This window comes from Monomorium pharaonis, chromosome 1 (assembly GCF_013373865.1).
Source record: "Monomorium pharaonis isolate MP-MQ-018 chromosome 1, ASM1337386v2, whole genome shotgun sequence".
Classification (NCBI taxonomy): domain Eukaryota; kingdom Metazoa; phylum Arthropoda; class Insecta; order Hymenoptera; family Formicidae; genus Monomorium; species Monomorium pharaonis.
This window is the reverse complement of record NC_050467.1, coordinates 12370055-12386938: the sequence shown is the minus strand read 5'-3', so window position 1 is coordinate 12386938 and position 16884 is coordinate 12370055. Positions and strand designations below refer to the sequence as shown.

General features: G+C 39.0%; 2 protein-coding genes across 11 annotated transcripts in view; one reads left to right on the top strand and one right to left on the bottom strand.

The window, feature by feature from the left end:
- Positions 1-16884, top strand: part of LOC105837251 (DNA excision repair protein ERCC-1-like) — a 199889-nt gene that overhangs the window by 91611 nt on the left and 91394 nt on the right. For 8 of the 10 annotated variants that reach the window (XR_004964808.1, XR_004964810.1, XM_036292877.1 and 5 more), the window contains one exon: positions 8854-9039. Coding sequence is in view for 8 of the 10 variants with exons in the window: in XM_036292877.1 (XP_036148770.1) it covers positions 8854-9039 (186 nt within the window). In the remaining 2 variants the exon portion in view is untranslated. Of the gene's footprint in view, positions 1-8853; positions 9040-15123; positions 15576-16520; positions 16644-16884 lie in introns of those variants that run through there. The other 2 variants (XM_036292885.1, XM_036292874.1) reach the window with 2 other exon arrangements.
- On the bottom strand, positions 10017-13675 carry LOC118647642. The gene has a single exon (XM_036292910.1). The coding sequence runs from the start codon at positions 13664-13666 to the stop codon at positions 13136-13138; it is 531 nt and encodes a 176-aa protein (XP_036148803.1). The 5' UTR covers positions 13667-13675; the 3' UTR covers positions 10017-13135.

Here is a 16884-nt window from a genome sequence, read left to right as displayed (position 1 = left end):
GGTGGACGTCTTCCTCTGGGCCTCCGCGGAAGCCCGGAAAGTTTGACTCCAGCAGGTGATTTAGGCATCGCTCTCCAGACGCCATCGTTCCATCGTCGAGCCGAATGGCCTCCAGAGCCGCGTCCCGATCCCTGGCTAAGACTCTGCCGAGCCTAGCGGCTTCAGGTATCCCCTCCACCGACTCGCAGAATCTCCTCCAGCTCTCCTTTTTAGCCCTTACCACAGAGTCTCTATAGGCCTTCTGAGCCCTTCGGTGAAGGTCCCAGTCAGCCTGGCGGCCCGTGTTCCTGGCCCTGTTCCAGGCACGACGTGCAGCACTCCTGAGCTCCTGTAGCTTGGGGTTCCACCAGGCGACTTCCTTAGTATTTCTCACTGTCCTTTCTGGGCAGTTGTTCTCAAAGCTGCTGATGAGAGCCCTTTGCAAATGCTCGACGCACAGCTCGATCTCTTGAGGGGTCCCATGTCTTTTGGGAAACTCCCTAAGACCGACAGCCAGGTCCTCTCGAAACGAGTCCCAGTCCGTCTTCCTCGGGTCCCTCACTGTTCTTACCTTCGCTTGCACTTTAGCCAACCTGAAGGTGATCTGTCTGTGATCCGACAATGAGGGCTCGTCAGAGACCCTCCAGCCGGTCACCTCCCGCGCTATCTGTCTTGAACAGATAGTTAGGTCCAGAACCTTCCTTCTCCCTGCCTCTGTTGAGAATCTCTAGGTCTGTGGACACCAGAAATTTAACAGCTTTTCGCCTCTCCTGTTGGTGTCCGTGCTCCCCCACACCGTGTGGTGCGCGTTCGCATCGCACCCCAATATAAGGGGAAGTTGCTCCTTTTGGCAGAACTCCACCAGTTGTACAACCCGGTCTGATGGCAGCGGATCGTTCTCTTCGTGTGAGAAGTAGCCCGACGCGACTACCATCCTTGTCTTGATCCCGGTCCCGCTGGCGTCCTCTATCACAACTGCTACCAAGTCCCTGGAACAGAAATCTGGCAATAGCTGGCTCTCCAGCTCTTTAACGGCCACACAGGCCCTAGGCCGGTCCTCGTGCGGTGACTTAAACAGCCTACCGCACCCCGCCAGACCCCTAATACAGCCTCGGATCAGCCAAGGTTCTTGTATTAATGATATGGCTGTGTGCAACCCAGCTTGGCGCCTGGCAAGAACATCCGATGCTCCTTTGCTGTGGTGCAAGTTGATTTGGGTGAAGCCCACTACGAAGACGAGACCTTTGGATCGGGCCCCTCCCTACCCTTTTCACTTTAAAAGTGACCCGGTTCATCCCAAGATGGGGCCTAAAGTCCAGCGCCTTAAGCCTATTGACGCTGGACTGGGGGATGCCGAGAATGAGGTTTCTACCCTCGCAGGTAGTCCCCATATTCTCAGCATAGACGCGCCAGCCTGAGGTGACGATCCCCGGATTCTGCCGCTCCAGGAGCCCCAGGACCGCAGCCGCGCCCACGGGAGGTCCCGGGACCCACACCGCAGCCCTGTACTGCTTTTGCAGCACCTCCAGTCCCGCCACCCCAAGCTTGGCGCCCTCCCACGGCACGATGCCCCCGATCCGGCTTTCGAGCCATTTCAGGGACTCCGCATCCGCGCACTTCACCACCGCAGCCCCCCCCCCCTCAGAGTGGTGCTGTCAAATCTGGGCAGGGTACCCTCTCGGATCCCCTGGATGTTTTTGAAGACCGCACCCCTCAGCTGCGACAGCTGCTCAGCAGTCATCGCAGCATCCGGGTACCCCTCCTCGACAATCACCCTCGTCAGAGGGTCCGCGGCGTCGACGTAAGCATAGGTCCCCTGGACCCTCTGCTTCTTTTTCGCCCTTTCTGCCGATTGCGGGATCCCATCGGGGTCCTTCCGGCGTTTATGTCGGAGTTCCCCGGAGGCCCCCCAATCGGCGTCTGGGGATAGTCGAGGACGAGGAAGAAGAGGTCCCCGGAACGGTCGGCGAGGGCCCAGTCCCAGCCTGAGCCTGGTCCCGACCCCCCCTCTCCGCTCTCGAGCTCTCCTCCTCTTTGCGGCTCTGGAGAGTTTCTTTTTGCAAAGATCCTCTTCTTTCGCCGGTTCGTCCGTTGCGGCTTCGGTGCCTCCCGTGCCCCCAGGGGCCCGCTCGGCACTCGAAACCACTCCTCCCTCCGCGGTCTCGGTGCTTCCCGTGCCCATAGGGGTCCGTTCGGCTCCCGATCCCGCTTCTTCCACCCTTCCGGAGTCCTCGGGCGAAGCCTCCATCGGAGTGTTTTCAGTGAGTTCATTGTTTTTGTTTTTGAAATTAGACGTCTCCATTTTGTTCCCACGAGCAGCTAGGGAAATATGTGGTCCACCCACGCAGAGCCCCGCATGCGTGGGTAAGGCTAAATACTCTGGGGTTTCGCCTGGTTCCCCAGAGGCATCGTTCAAGACACTGCTCCCCCAGTGCCACGCAGCCCTCGCCACGATGGCTTCCAGCTTGGCTTGGGTCGAGTTGGTCCGCGGTATCGGCTTTCCCCCCCCTGGGCAGGGTTTTACGCCCGCCGCGGCAGGTTATAACCGTTACTACCCGGGCGGTCCACCCCGGCACGCGGGGGTTTAGGCCCGGACCGAGGTTTCCTACCCGGGCTTCCTCCTATCCGCCACCCGCAGACGCGCCCGCTAGGCACTCAACCCACGGGAACATACGTAATATACACATAGATGATATAAATAAAACGTAGTATAAGATAGTATAATTACTTTATAAATGCTATATACGTAAAAGTCAATTTTATTGAAAATTTATTTTAATTAAAAAAAAATTTTTTTCGAAAAATGAACAGCGTAGTTAAATGAAAGTATTTATGATGTAAAACTTTTGTATAAAACATTTTTTTATATTTTGTTTAGTTTGAAATATATCGAGAAAAGATAAAAATATCTCAACCTTTGAAGGATAGTTTCACTCCTTCAAATTGTTTATAAGCCCAAACGGAAAATTTTCTGATTTTAATGAAACTTGGCATAAATGTAGAGGGGGTAAATACATTAATTTAGAAATGTTTTATTTTGATTCAAAACTGGCTTGAAGGGGTGAAAACACCCTTCAAAGTTGAGACATTTTTGCGTTTTCTCGATATATCTCGTGAACTAAACAAAATATAAAAAAATGTTTTATAGAAAAGTTTTACGGTATAAATACCTCTATTTAACTATTTTATTTATTTTTTTAAAAAAAATTTGTTTTACAAAGAAAAAAAAATTTGTTTTTGAAAAAAAAAATTTTAAAGAAATAAATAACATAGTTAAATAGAGGTACTTATACTGTAAAACTTTTGTATGAAACATTTTTTTTTATTTCGTTTAGTTTACGAGATATATCGAGAAAAGGCAAAAACTAAATTTTTGAAGGATGGTTTCAACTCTTTAAACCGTTTATAAGCACCAACTTATAATTTCTAAATTCATGTATTTATTCCCTCTACATTTATACCAAGTTTTATTAAAATTAGAATTTTCGGGTTAGCGAGGTTCCTTTGTAAGTCACACCCATGGTGGAAGAATATAAGGTGAGGCAATGCACATCATGGAGTTTGGGATCAGCCAATAGAGAACGCAGCACAGTTGTTGGCCACTAGCGGTTTATTTGAACAGTATGTTATTTGAACTGAACTAAGGAATTTAAATAAATAGGAATGGATAGGAAAATCTTTTTAGGCTCTTATTCAACGATTGAAAATCTTTTTAGACTTTCATTCAACAGTTGAAAACCTTTTTAGGCTCTCACTCAACGATTTCCTCTATTTGTCAGACTTTAAGACACAGTAACTAAGCTAAATTTCGATGCTCAAGCGCATCTTACAATCCCCTTTCCTACCTTTCCCGAAAAACTGTAAATTAATTTATTGAGAAAAATAATCCCTCAGCCAGGGTTTGAACCCGGATCTCTCGTCATTCCGTGCGAGCGTCCTAGCCAATTCGACCACCGAGATATATGGATTTGAACCCCGATTAAGGTATTATTTTTCATAATAAATTAATTTACAGTTTTTCGGGGAAGGTAGGAAGGTGAATTGTGAGATGCGCTTGAGCATCAAAATTTAGCTTAGTTACTGTGTCTTAAAGTCTGACGAATCCTGTCGGCGTGCAGTTTAAAATAAAGCTAAAAGAAAATTAAATTTAATAAAAAATAATTATATCCATTACTAAGATCCGATGCAGACCGTTAGGCGATTTACAACTCATTGATATGTTTAAAGTATTAATATTATCAAACGAGCAGGCGTTATAATTTTAAAAAACAATCCGTAAAGTTGTACACCGCAAACTTGTACATCGCAAAGTTATACACCGCAAACTTATACACCGCGAACTTGTACACCGCGAACTTGTACACCGCGAATTTGTACACCGCAAATTTGTACACCGCAAACTTGTACGCCGCAAAGTTGTACACCGTGTATATTGTATTGGAAATCTGCTAATACATATAAACTTTACTTTGTTTGCAACGTACATGAGTTAGCGACTTCGACGGGGTGAGTTCGCGAGGGGGGCTGAAAGCCCTCCTTGCACCCCTGTGTGTATGTGTGTGCAAACCATTCTTTGCACCACATGGGTTTGCGACTTTTCACGCAAAATTTTGTGGTGTACAACTTTGCGGTGTACAAATTTTACGTGTCCAATTGCACAGTGTACATTTTTATCGTGTCCAAATAGTAATTTGTCCAGAATTCATTTTTCCTGTGTACAAAATTACTGTATCCAAATGAACTGTGTCAAAATGAACCGTGTCCATTTGAAACGTGTACATTATTTTGTGTTTATTTGCACCGTGTTCATTTGCACTGTGTCCAATTGTACTGTGTCCAAGTGAAGGCCACTCGTCGAATACTATTCGTACTTGGCATCGCTCGTCATGCCGAAGTGCGGCAAGTACTATACGCGCTCGCGCGTCTCGTCTTCCGCTCGCGTCGCGTACTTATTGTCTATGAGACGTTCTATTTCACGGTAATAAAGTTCTGCATATTCCGCGTTGGTCTAACTTTCGCTCTAGTGCGTAGAGTCTTGAGCGCAGTCACTCAACTATCAACGTCGGGGGCGCTTTTCCATAGCAGCTCGGTCTCCCAGATGTTGCCGACGCATCTGCTTGTATTTTATAATATTTTCCGCGCGCGTTTGTGCCGCGGATTTGGTTGCATGATCTCGCGGATGCCGAGATTGTCTATATTGAAATACACGCGCACAAATTTGTCGAGTCGCATTCACTCGCCGTCGCACGGCTCGTCTCTTGCCTCTGTGCTCGGCGCTTACGTGCAGATAAAATTTTCTCTCGCTCCTTTCCGCGCGCGTCTCCGTGCACTACTCATCCTAAAGGCGTAAGCGCGATTGCTGTATCTGTGCCGACCATTTCCCGAACTTCTTGATTTAAATAACAGTCGCCAATTGTCTTGGCCGATAAGCGTTGGTGCAAGGCTGCAAGAAGATGCTTTGCTCTTTCACGACGCGATGCACTAACTCTGCTGGCAGCGATTGAAAAGGAAAGACTAAATTTGAGACTGCGACCGTGTTCTATATTGTAAACTCATTTTTGTTTTCACAAGTACGAAATTCTACTTTTTCACAGCAGGCTGCCACGCTGTCGCATTCTCGTATGCTTTGTATGTTTACAAGGGACGTCTCGCCGTGCAGTCCCAATTCTTCTGTCGAACCGTCGTCGAGTAACGAAAAGGTTTTTACTATACTGTTCAACCCTGATACTTATACCGGCAATATCTTTAATAACACCACCGGCTCGCAATATCCTCGTTCTCGTTCTTCTCGGGGCCATGGTGCAGTCCCAATTCTTCTGTCGAACCGTCGTCGAGTAACGAAAAGGTTTTTACTATACTGTTCAACCCTGATACTTATACCGGCAATATCTTTAATAACACCACCGGCTCGCAATATCCTCGTTCTCGTTCTTCTCGGGGCCATGGTGGGCTTGTTCAACCTGACCTGACCTTGCCACAATTCCTTCTCTTTCCGGTGTGACTCCCGGGTTTCGGCACCAAAAATTGTAATGGGCAAGGAGAAAGTAATTACAAACAGAAGTGAAGAATAGTGAACGCTTTAATCTAACTATGCGTACAAGGCATATGACGCGTGGTGACTAATACGCTCTTCTCTCGTGACGGTCCCAGAGATTCTGCTCGAAAAACAAAACGCATCATGCACACACACACGCTCGACTCACTTTTCTCAAGTTTATAAGATTTTGTATTAAAACAAATTATTCGGTTTAGCTGCGCCAAGTTTTTGTAGTAAAATATTTATTTGTATTAAATTATTTATTTGTAATATTTGTAATTTAATTTGTAATTTTTAATCAAACTATGAATCCAGCTAAATAATAAACATCTATTTTTATAGATTGACGCATATCTCTTCATATCATTATTTTTGTAGAAAAAAAATTTAATACTCTCATTTTGTAGTGTTTATTCTTAATTGGCACAAAATATTTATATATTATTTTTGTAAAAAAATTAATTTGTGTGTGTGAATACAATAATTTTTTATTTAAAATAACTGTTACTTTAATAATCAAAGTTATACCATTTTAGGAATGTATATTATTTAGGTTGAATTTGATCAAAAGTTTTATCTTGGATTTGTGATTTTTTTCGTTATAAAAAATATCACTTATGTTGAATTTAACTAAAGTATTCTTGGATTTTTTATGTATCACTTAATAGGTTGAATTGGATATGATCAAAGGTATTATCTTGGATTTTATAATTTTTTTCTTTAAAAAACAATCACACACTTGGCGCGTTTTTTGAACCTTTTTTAAAAAGGTACTTTAGTTTGGATATCATGTATTTTGTAGTATTTACAGATTATATATCACTTAAGTTGAATCTTTACAGAAAAAACCTGAGGAAAGGTTTCTCTCTGATCTCCCCGTAGGAAAAAATTGTGCAAAAATTACTGCAAAAAAAATTACATATTTTTGTGCATGAATTTCTGCAGTTTTTACAGATTTTTGTACAAAGTTTTCGCCTTAAAAAAATATTACATAAAATTCTGTAAAATATTCTGCAGAAAATTTCTAAAGGCGAAAACTTTGTACAAAAATCTGTAGAAACTGCAGAAATATATGCACAAAAATATGCAATTTTTTGTGCAATAATTTTTGCATAATTTTTTTTTATCCAACTGTCTTACATTGCATATGTCGCTTACAGCGAATCAGTATCATGCCTCTCGAAACTTTGATCTCTCTTAAAATATAACAAATTATTGTTTTAATTAAAAGACACATCAGCCATTGTTATAGACGTAACGGTATAATAACTACTTCATGAAACTGTCATAACAACATAACCTCACTCTGCACGTCACTTCGCGCGAACCACTGGCGACCCCCACATAACACATTATACATAATGCAAACGCCATAGTCACGCGAATTGCTGCGTTCCGTTTTATTACCCACATGATTATTAACATCAGACATTACGCGTGAAATGGAACGTTGTCCAAGAAACATGCAAATGTGACCTTATGTTACTATATTTTGTCGGTATGACAGGTTCCTAAATAATATGAATGCACGTTTATCAAGCTTTGAGTATATATACATGGAGGAGGAATGCCAACACTGAAAGTGAGTCCAAGATCTGTGCGAGAGAGAAAGGTATATCATGATACTTTCCCTCTTTGCGCATGCTCAAATGTATTATGGACGCTATAAGTTACAATGGCTGGCATTGTGTATGTTTTCACACACATACAATTCGTACATTAAGTACAGAACAGTCTTTGAGTATATATAAATGGAGGAGGAATGCCAGCACTGAAAGTGTGTCCAAGATCTGTGCGAGAGAGAAAGGTATATCATGATACTTGCTCTCTCTGCGCATGCGTCAAACGCTATATGTACAATGGCTGGCATTGTATGTTTCACACACACATACAATTCGTAATTAAGTAGAAAAATGCACAAGAAGTGCACAAGAAGTGTTGAAACTGCGGTGCAAATAATGATATTAACACATGCGCAGAGAAAGCGAGTATCATGATATACCTTTCTCTCTCGCACAGATCTTGGACACACTTTCGGTCTACATGAAACCATAGCAATTCCTCCTCCATGTATATATACTCAAAGAGAACAGTACAGAAGTATCAACATACAGATTTTTGCTTTTTCCGATATATCTCGAAAAGTATTGGAGATATCAAAAAATGTTTTATACAAAAGTTTTATAGTAACAATATCTCTATCTAACTACATTAATAAAATTTTGAAAAAAAAATTTTTTTTCAAAAATTAAAAAAAATTTAAAAAAAAATTTTTTTTTTTTAATTTAATTACTGTAGTTAGATAGAAGTACTTTTTTTGTATAAAACTTTTTATTATTTTGTTTAGTTTACGAGATATATCGAGAAAACGAAAAATGTCTCAATCTTTGAAGGGTGGTTTCACCTCTTTAAACCGTTTATGGGCAGCTACGATAAATTTCTAAATTCATGTATTTACCCCCTCTACATTTATGCCAAGTTTCATTAAAATCAGAATTTTCGAGTTCGCGAGGTTCCCTTGTAAGTAAAAAAAATTATAAAATTCCATTTCAAGAATTGGTAATAATTTTGTCATTATTTTTCCTTGAAATTGTTTGTTTTCCTGACACAAATCAAATAATTTTTGTCTGAAATATTTTTTCGTTTTTAATTGCTTTATTTTTTAAATATTTTACTTTGTCTATTAAAATAAAATACTGTATATTACGTTTGATTATATGCGTTTTATATGGTGTATTTTGTCATTTGTACTGATAAATAAAAGTTTCTTAAACTTTGTATGAATCAGAAATTTCGTAATATTTTTGTATTTATATTAGAATTTCTTATTTAATTAGATTGATGTCGCTGATCCTCATCATGCTTTGAAACATCTAACGAGAATTTCCATTCTGGCAGACATGACGTTAATGTTAGCATGGAATGCGGAAGATGCAGGAAAAATTATTGAAACTTATAAAATATATGAAAACAAACCGCCTGATGATATCATGGAACGCAGTGATACAGCACCTCATCAAAAAGTAATTATTATATAACAACTGATTAAAAACTCGATTATAATTAGATTTTTGTACTAATATTTCTGTGATTTTATATACTTTTTTAAGTTTATTAACTGCGCGCCAAATAAATTTTTACTCTTAAAACACGGTTATAACAAAAATAGTATGAACTTTCCCTTCGTATTCATACTGAGTGGTTATCACCAATAACTAAAATTCAGCGCTCTGTATTTGCTAAGTACCGTAATAAATGGTGTCGCCATCAAATTGTAGTTTTGGATCATAACTATGCTTTGATTCCACTCTGCTAGCAAAATAAATGTTAGTTAGATTCTGACAGCCATCTGAAGTGAATATTTGGTGTCTATCATCTCGTGTGTGTATACGAAATTAATTACGAAATCATTTTTTTCTTTAAACATTTTAACATTAAAATGCTGAATTTTAACTTAAAAATAATAAAAATTACTAAAGTTATGTTATGTTATATTTTATCCGGAATTTAATTAAGTATCATGAATGTAATAAGATCCGGTCAAGAACAAGGCACCGTACGTTTATTCTTTTACGTTTATTGAATCGGAGAAGAGCCTCGGAGACGGATTGGCACGGACTGCCCGCGTGAGCTCTTCGGCGTGAGTTTGTAAGATTTTGAGTAATCGTAACATAGCCACATCTTCTTAGTCCTTTCTGAAAACGCGCTCAATTCGAAAACGTATACTACCTAGATAATACATAACAGCTCTTCCCCCTGTAAATTTGGAACTCAAAATACAAAAAGAAAAACGGAGAAGAAAATAATACATTTTTTTAACGGTGATAAGTACGCTCTATATCTTTCTGGGGGTTTCCTATTTTGTTGTGGTCGGCCCACGGAAATCGCATTCGATTGTTGCTTATTAATACTCGTGTTCGTGTTTGCTTGTGCCATGATAGTCGCGTGTGAGACGTCGGCTTTAGCAATACTCCTTTCCTCGTAGTTCATGGTTTTTTTGTTTTCGGGATCGCATCCCGAGCGATCAGAGTCAAGATTTTCTGATGTGGTTTCTGAGTGGTTCTCGGAAGGCGCAGTAATTACAATTACATGACCGTTATGATCAAATCCTTAAATAACTTATCGCTATTAACGTGTTTCCCTTTTTTTTTATTTGGTTTATGTGGCGCTTTCACACCCTACCATCATCTAACTTAACTTCGTAATGTAATTTACCAAGTCGTGTAAATATGCTTCTAAAACGCCATTTAATATTTTTATCCAAATATTCTCGCACAGCGACCCTTTCGCCTTTTTTGAACTCTTTAGTTATAGTACAATTTTCTACTATCTCTTTTCCGATATTAGTTTTAAGCAACATCAAATCCAATCTGTTTCTGAACCTTCTACCATACATCGCTTCTGCCGGCGATTTATTTAATTCCAGATGTGGAGTTAACCTATAGTGAAAAAGAAATTTCTGCAGATTAGCTTTGATATTTCCACTATTAATATTTAATTTACGCATTGCTTGTTTAAATGTTTGTACAAAACGTTCTGCCAAGCCATTTGTGGCTGGCTGGTACGGAGTTGTACGTTTATGATAGATACCATTATTTTTTAGAAAATCCTGGAATTCTGAGGCAATAAATGTGCGACCATTATCCGAGACTAAAACTTGTGGTAGACCAAATACTGCAAAAATTTCTCTGCACTTTTCTATTGTATTTTGTACAGACATGTCTTTTACCATGTGCATTTCCGGCCATTTTGTATACGAATCTATCATTATTAAAAAGGTGTGTCCCATGAAAGGACCTGCGAAATCTATATGTATTCTATCAAACGGCTGTGATGCCGCCTCCCAGTGGTATTTAATTTTACTCGGATTGTTACTAAAAGAAATGCATGTTTTACAATTTTTGGTTACTTCTTCAATATCTTTGTCTATTCTTGGCCACAAACAAAAATTTCTACTCAATTGTTTCATTCTAACTGTACCAAAATGATCTGAGTGCGACTCTTTCAATACTTTATTTCTTAAACTTTCTGGAATAATTACTCTTTTTTTTTTAAAAACTATTCCGTCTTGTAAGATGAATTCATTGTATCCTAACGGTACGAGACTTTTCCCTTTCTGTAGGGCTTGTCGAATTTTTTCTAGAAACTTATCTTTAATTATTTCCTCTCGGATATTTTTCGCAGTTATTGGTAATGTTTCTACATTTTCTATATACAAGATATCAATGGGGTCAAAATTTCTCACTTTTTTTCTGTATGGGCAACCGTGAAAATCCATCTGCGTTTCCATGCGCCTCGGATTTGCGATACTTAATATTGAAATTGAACGCTTGCAAATATACCGCATAATGTTGCATATGCAACGCACTATATGCCGAAAGTCCTTTTCTGGGATTCAAAATTTGTGCTAAGGGTTTATTATCCGTTTGCAAGGTAAAATGGTTTCCATACAAGAATTGGTGGAATTTTTTGATTCCAAATATAATAGCGAACGCTTCCTTATCAATTTGTGCATATTTTTTTTGTACTTCTGACAGTGAATTTGACGCATATTGAATTGTGCGTTTTGTGCCATCCGGGTATGTGTGCGATAGAACCGCTCCTACTCCGTATGGACTGGCATCTACGGCGAGTACCAAAGGCAGTTTAGGATTAAAGGGTACTAATACTTTTTCATTGCTGAATTCTTGCTTGGCTTTATTAAATGCTATTTTACATTCTTTTGTCTATTTAAAAATGGCATTTTTCTTTAACAATTGATTTAACGGGTAAAGTATACCACTCAAATTTTTAATAAATCGTCCATAATAACACAGGCACACAAAAAAAAGTGGTTGGTCCGGCGGACTAGACTAGTCAATTCTTATGTATTTCGACCCGCTGAATTCAAATCCTAGGTCAGAATTTCTGAATTGGCTCATTTTTTCTAACCTCAAAAAAAAATTTTTATCATGTTAGTTCGGCGGACCCGAATAGTCTAACTTCATGTATTTTGACCCGCTGAATCCAAATTCAATGTCAGAATTGCTGCATTGGCTGCACTTTTTTTGTGCCTGTGTAATTGTTTTAATACTGACTCCAACCGTTCTAAATGTTGCTCAATATCTTTTCCTGCAATTCTAATGTCATCTAGAAATACTGCTACTCTCGGTATTCCACGTAAGATAATACTTTCGATCGTTCGCTGCCAAATGGCAGGCACAGATGCCACTCCGTACATTAAACGTTTACATCTATATAATTCTTTGTGTGTACTTAAGGTAAGTAGTTCCTTATCCGCTTCCGCGACTACTAATTGTAAATATATCTGTTTTAAATCTATTTTCGAAAATATTGTGCCACCCGACATAGACATGAATAGTTCTTCCATTGTGGGCAAGGGATGTTCATCTACTATTAATGCCGAATTAATTGTGACACTAAAGTCACCACAAATTCTAATATCCCCCCTTTTTTTTAACACCCGTGTTTTTTTAACACGAGCACAATTGGGGTTGCCCATCTAGACGATTCAACTTTTTCTAATATGCCTCTACTACAACTAAATGTTCTAATTCTTTTTCTACTTTTTCTAAAATTTTAAATGGTACAGTACGATTTTTAATGAATATGGGTTTTGCATCTGGCTTCAATTTCAAATGAGCTTCGTGTTTTTTAATGTGAGTAAATTTTTTGCTCAAAACTTCTTTATATTTCTCTAATAAATCTGTAAGATTTCTCTTATGAAATTCGTCTAATGTTTCAATGTTTTCTACTTTTATCAAACTATTCTTAACTTCTACTAATTTTTTAAATTGGTTAATCCATTTCCGGCCCAACAATGGATCTCTATCATATTTTACAACGTACATATTTAAACTTTTAATTTCATTTACATCTTTTACTTTCACCTTAGCGAAACCGAGTGGCACGAAACTTCGTTTACAATACGAACGCAATTTTAATTGTTTTATGTATTATTAGTTTAGGAAACGTACGTTTTAGCCATTTTTCACTTACTAACGTGATCACCGCGCCGCAATCCACGTCAAAAACCACATCTCGATTCTCTGTTCGAAGAGATACGGTATATTTCGCTCTGTGCCCGGAATGCTCCTGCTCCTCCACGTGGCACTTCTTCTAACATATGAGCTTGGCCTTTCTTTTTACATACTTTCTGTAAATGCCCATAACCTCCGCATTCTCTACATTGTACGCTGCGAGGAATGGTGCAATTTGTTGCCAAGTGAGCCTGTCCACACCTAAAACATACAATATTATTAGATTTGAATTGTGAACGCTTATTATGATCATTCTTAGAGCATTCTTAGTGAAAGGTTTGCTTCGTTGTTGCTTCTTTGGTCCTTGGTGATTTGTTTTGTTTGCTCTGCGTTCCTCACGGCCTTTTGACTTTCTCTGCTTGGCTCCCGCTCCGACGAAGTCCACCGCTGTTTCCGCGGGATTTTCTTCTTTCAATTTGCTCACCCCCTTCTCCGCTAATTCCATGCCGCACGCCGTTTTCAAAGCCGATTCTCTTGTCAGATTCGCCGTCTCCAGGAGTCTGGACTGTATCCTTTGATTCCTTAAGCCGAAAACGAATTGATTTCTAAGCTCCGTTTGCAGGTATTCTCCAAATTTACAGTGTAAAGATAATTTCTGCAAGGCTGCCATGTATTCTTGCGCACTCTCGTCTGAGCGTTGTAAACGCTTTCTAAATATATATATCTCCGCGATTTCCAATGGCTCTGGCTTGTAATATTCTTTTAATTTTTCCACCAACGCATCGTATGACTGCGTATACGGGTCCACAGGGTCCAGCCGATTACATAATATTCTATACCCACAAAATGTAACAGGTAGGCTACTCGATCAGCATCCTCTCGGATTTGAAAGACTCGAAAGGCACCATCCAACCGTTGTAACCATCATCCCAAAGGCTGGCGCGTCGAATCGAACACGTCGACTTGCAGTGGATTTGCGATCGCTACCTTTTGCTCCGCACTTGTTCCCGGTACTGGGGTTTGTTCGCCCGAACGCGGTGTCGACATCCTTGGTTTCCAATACCTCTATTTCTTCTTCTAATTCTTAAATTACACTTATACGTTCTACCTGCCACGTGGCGTTTTGCCTATTCTTTTCTCGTACCGCCCGCCGAGGAAAGAAAAAAAAATCTTTGCGTTGCTCCGTTTTCTTCCGTCCTCCTCGTAAGTGTGGGACGTAAAAAAAAATCTCGTCCTCGTCGCCAGCTGTTATATTTTATCCGGAATTTGTAATAAGATCCGGTCAAGAACAAGGCACCGTACGTTTATTCTTTTACGTTTATTGAATCAGAGAAGAGCCTGCGATCTTGGAAACAGATCGGCACTAACTGCCCGCGTGAGCTCTCCGACGTGAGTTTGCAAGATTTTGAGTAATCGTAACATAGCCACATCTTCTTAGTCCTTTCTGAAAACGCGCTCAATTCGAAAACGTATACTACCTAGATAATACATAACAAGTTATAAATTTTTTTGCAAAAATTCACTTTTTTTTAACCACGAAATATAATTTTTTAAATATGAAATTTCCTAAATTTTAATACCAAAAGTATGTAAATATTTTTTATAAACGTTAAAGTTTAACCGTGAATTTTTCAGAATTTTAACATAAATGTGTATTTTAAAAGATACAACTGTTTAAAATTGCCATGGGTGATAACCATCCAGTGTGTATGCGAAGGTTGAAAAGATAAGTGTGTATACGAAGGGTTAATATTATCACATTTTAATATTAATAATACTAATATTTGTTTAAAGTATTATTTTTTCAACAAAATCTTTATAGGGTGGAATTTAAAAGAAGAGATTAATAGATGCTTAATAACATCATTATTAAATTATCAATGTAATATCGTGTAATATCATTACTATTTTTATTCAACTTATAATTATGTTTCAGAATTGAACAGTTACTCAACGCGCAGTTTGATAAGCTTGAAGAGATATACATATAAATCACATAAGAAATATCAGCACATTGATTCAACTACCTGAATAAGGCTTGTTTTTAATTAGTTGTATTTTTACATGTCGATTTATATTTTTTTTTTATTATTAATTATTATATATTTTGTTGTGCCCCTTATTAAGAGACACGATATTTGGGGATCGCTGCCGTTACTCCTCCGATCAGGTTCCGTGAAAGATAAGCCGAGAGTGGTTTTAACACAATGTATATTCTTTCAACTTAGTTACACTGATTTGTTACTTAATTAACCCGTGACAAATATGTAATGTCGAGCGACATACGTTAGTCGCTGAATGATGTACAAGTAAGCCCGCTCGTTATCTTTCCATCGGTGTTTATATACACCGATTTTTTGGCGTATAATCGAGGAGGGTACTTCCGCGGTTACTGGTTTTCGGTCAGTGCACTTGCTTAGCCAGCAATTACAGATTCCACCTCAAAATCAGGAGATTTTGGATGTTTTTTATTAAGCAACCGGGTGCATTGCGCAGTACGACGCCCGGTATGTAGGCCGGGCGATATTGCACGCGCGAGGTGTCACTTGACACCTTTATCGCTTGCGACATTCTGCGGTGTGAGTGCATTACACAACAGTTTATAAAAATATATAGACGTATCTTCTACTTATTTATATACTTTGTTCAGTGAGAGAACGTAATCGGAGTAAATAAAAATTTGTCCGGTTCATTCGAAAATTCTTTTATACTGTATTTACAAGATATTTACTAATACGGTGTATTATGCTCTCCTTTGCTCCTTACGCGCACTCCGATTATATTTTCTCGCTGAACAGAGTATAAAATATCTCAATTTGCAGACTTTCTAACTTATGGCTGCCGCACTATTGACTCAAAATTAACTAATTGATTATAGCAAAATTAATTACGCACATTAATCTCGATGATATAAATTAAATACTTATTTTTTATTTTTTTATTATGTGCATATTTTTCATATTGATAGTTATATTTAAAAAAAAATTTTTAACAATTTCGTATAAACAAATTAACAAATAATTATTCTAAACTAAAATAAACGTCAATCGATTTTACTCGAAAAACCACGACAAAAACATATATAATTACCTTATTTATTATAAAAAGAATTTATAAACAATTTCTGTATGTATAAATGAGGGTACTTACATGGACATATTATACATGCTTTTATCGTCTTTCTTTTTACATAGAATTGATTGGCGTATTTTATTTTAGTCTAGAATGATTATTTGTTATTAGTTTGTTTATAACAAATTGTTTTAACAATTTTTTGCAATTAACTTTTTGTTGCGAAAATCATTGGTAGAAACGTTGCCAAGAATTGCGTTAATTTTTTCGACATTGCGACTCGTTTTGCTATGGGACTTAATAAGTTAATGTGACAAATTACATTGTTAACTTTATGTTCATTTATTTTGCACTAAATAATATTTATTAAATAATATTATTTTGCATTAAACTTTACTAAAAAACAGTTAAAATCATTTTTATGTAAAATTTGATTTTATCTAATACTGCAGTTTTGTGACGTTCCGTACCAATTGGGTGAAAAAAAACCCGAGAGAAGAATATTGATGCTTGCCGGAGTGAGTCTTAGATGCGCACGGTAATAAACAGACACAGCAGGCTGAGTGAAACGGACACAGTAACAAACGGACACAGTGTGAAACGGACGCAGTCGCAAACTTATGTGGTGCAGAGAATGCTTTGCACACACACACACACACACACACGCACGCACGCACGCACGCACGCACGCACGCACGCACGCACGCACGCACGCACGCACGCACGCACGCACGCACGCACGCACGCACGCACGCACGCACGCACGCACGCACGCACGCACACACACACACACACACACATCCACGCACACGCACA

Coding starts and splice junctions, on each gene's coding strand:
- LOC118647642 (XM_036292910.1), bottom strand. CDS start 13,666: ATGGCAGCCTTGCAGAAATTATCTTTACACTGTAAATTTGGAGAATAC.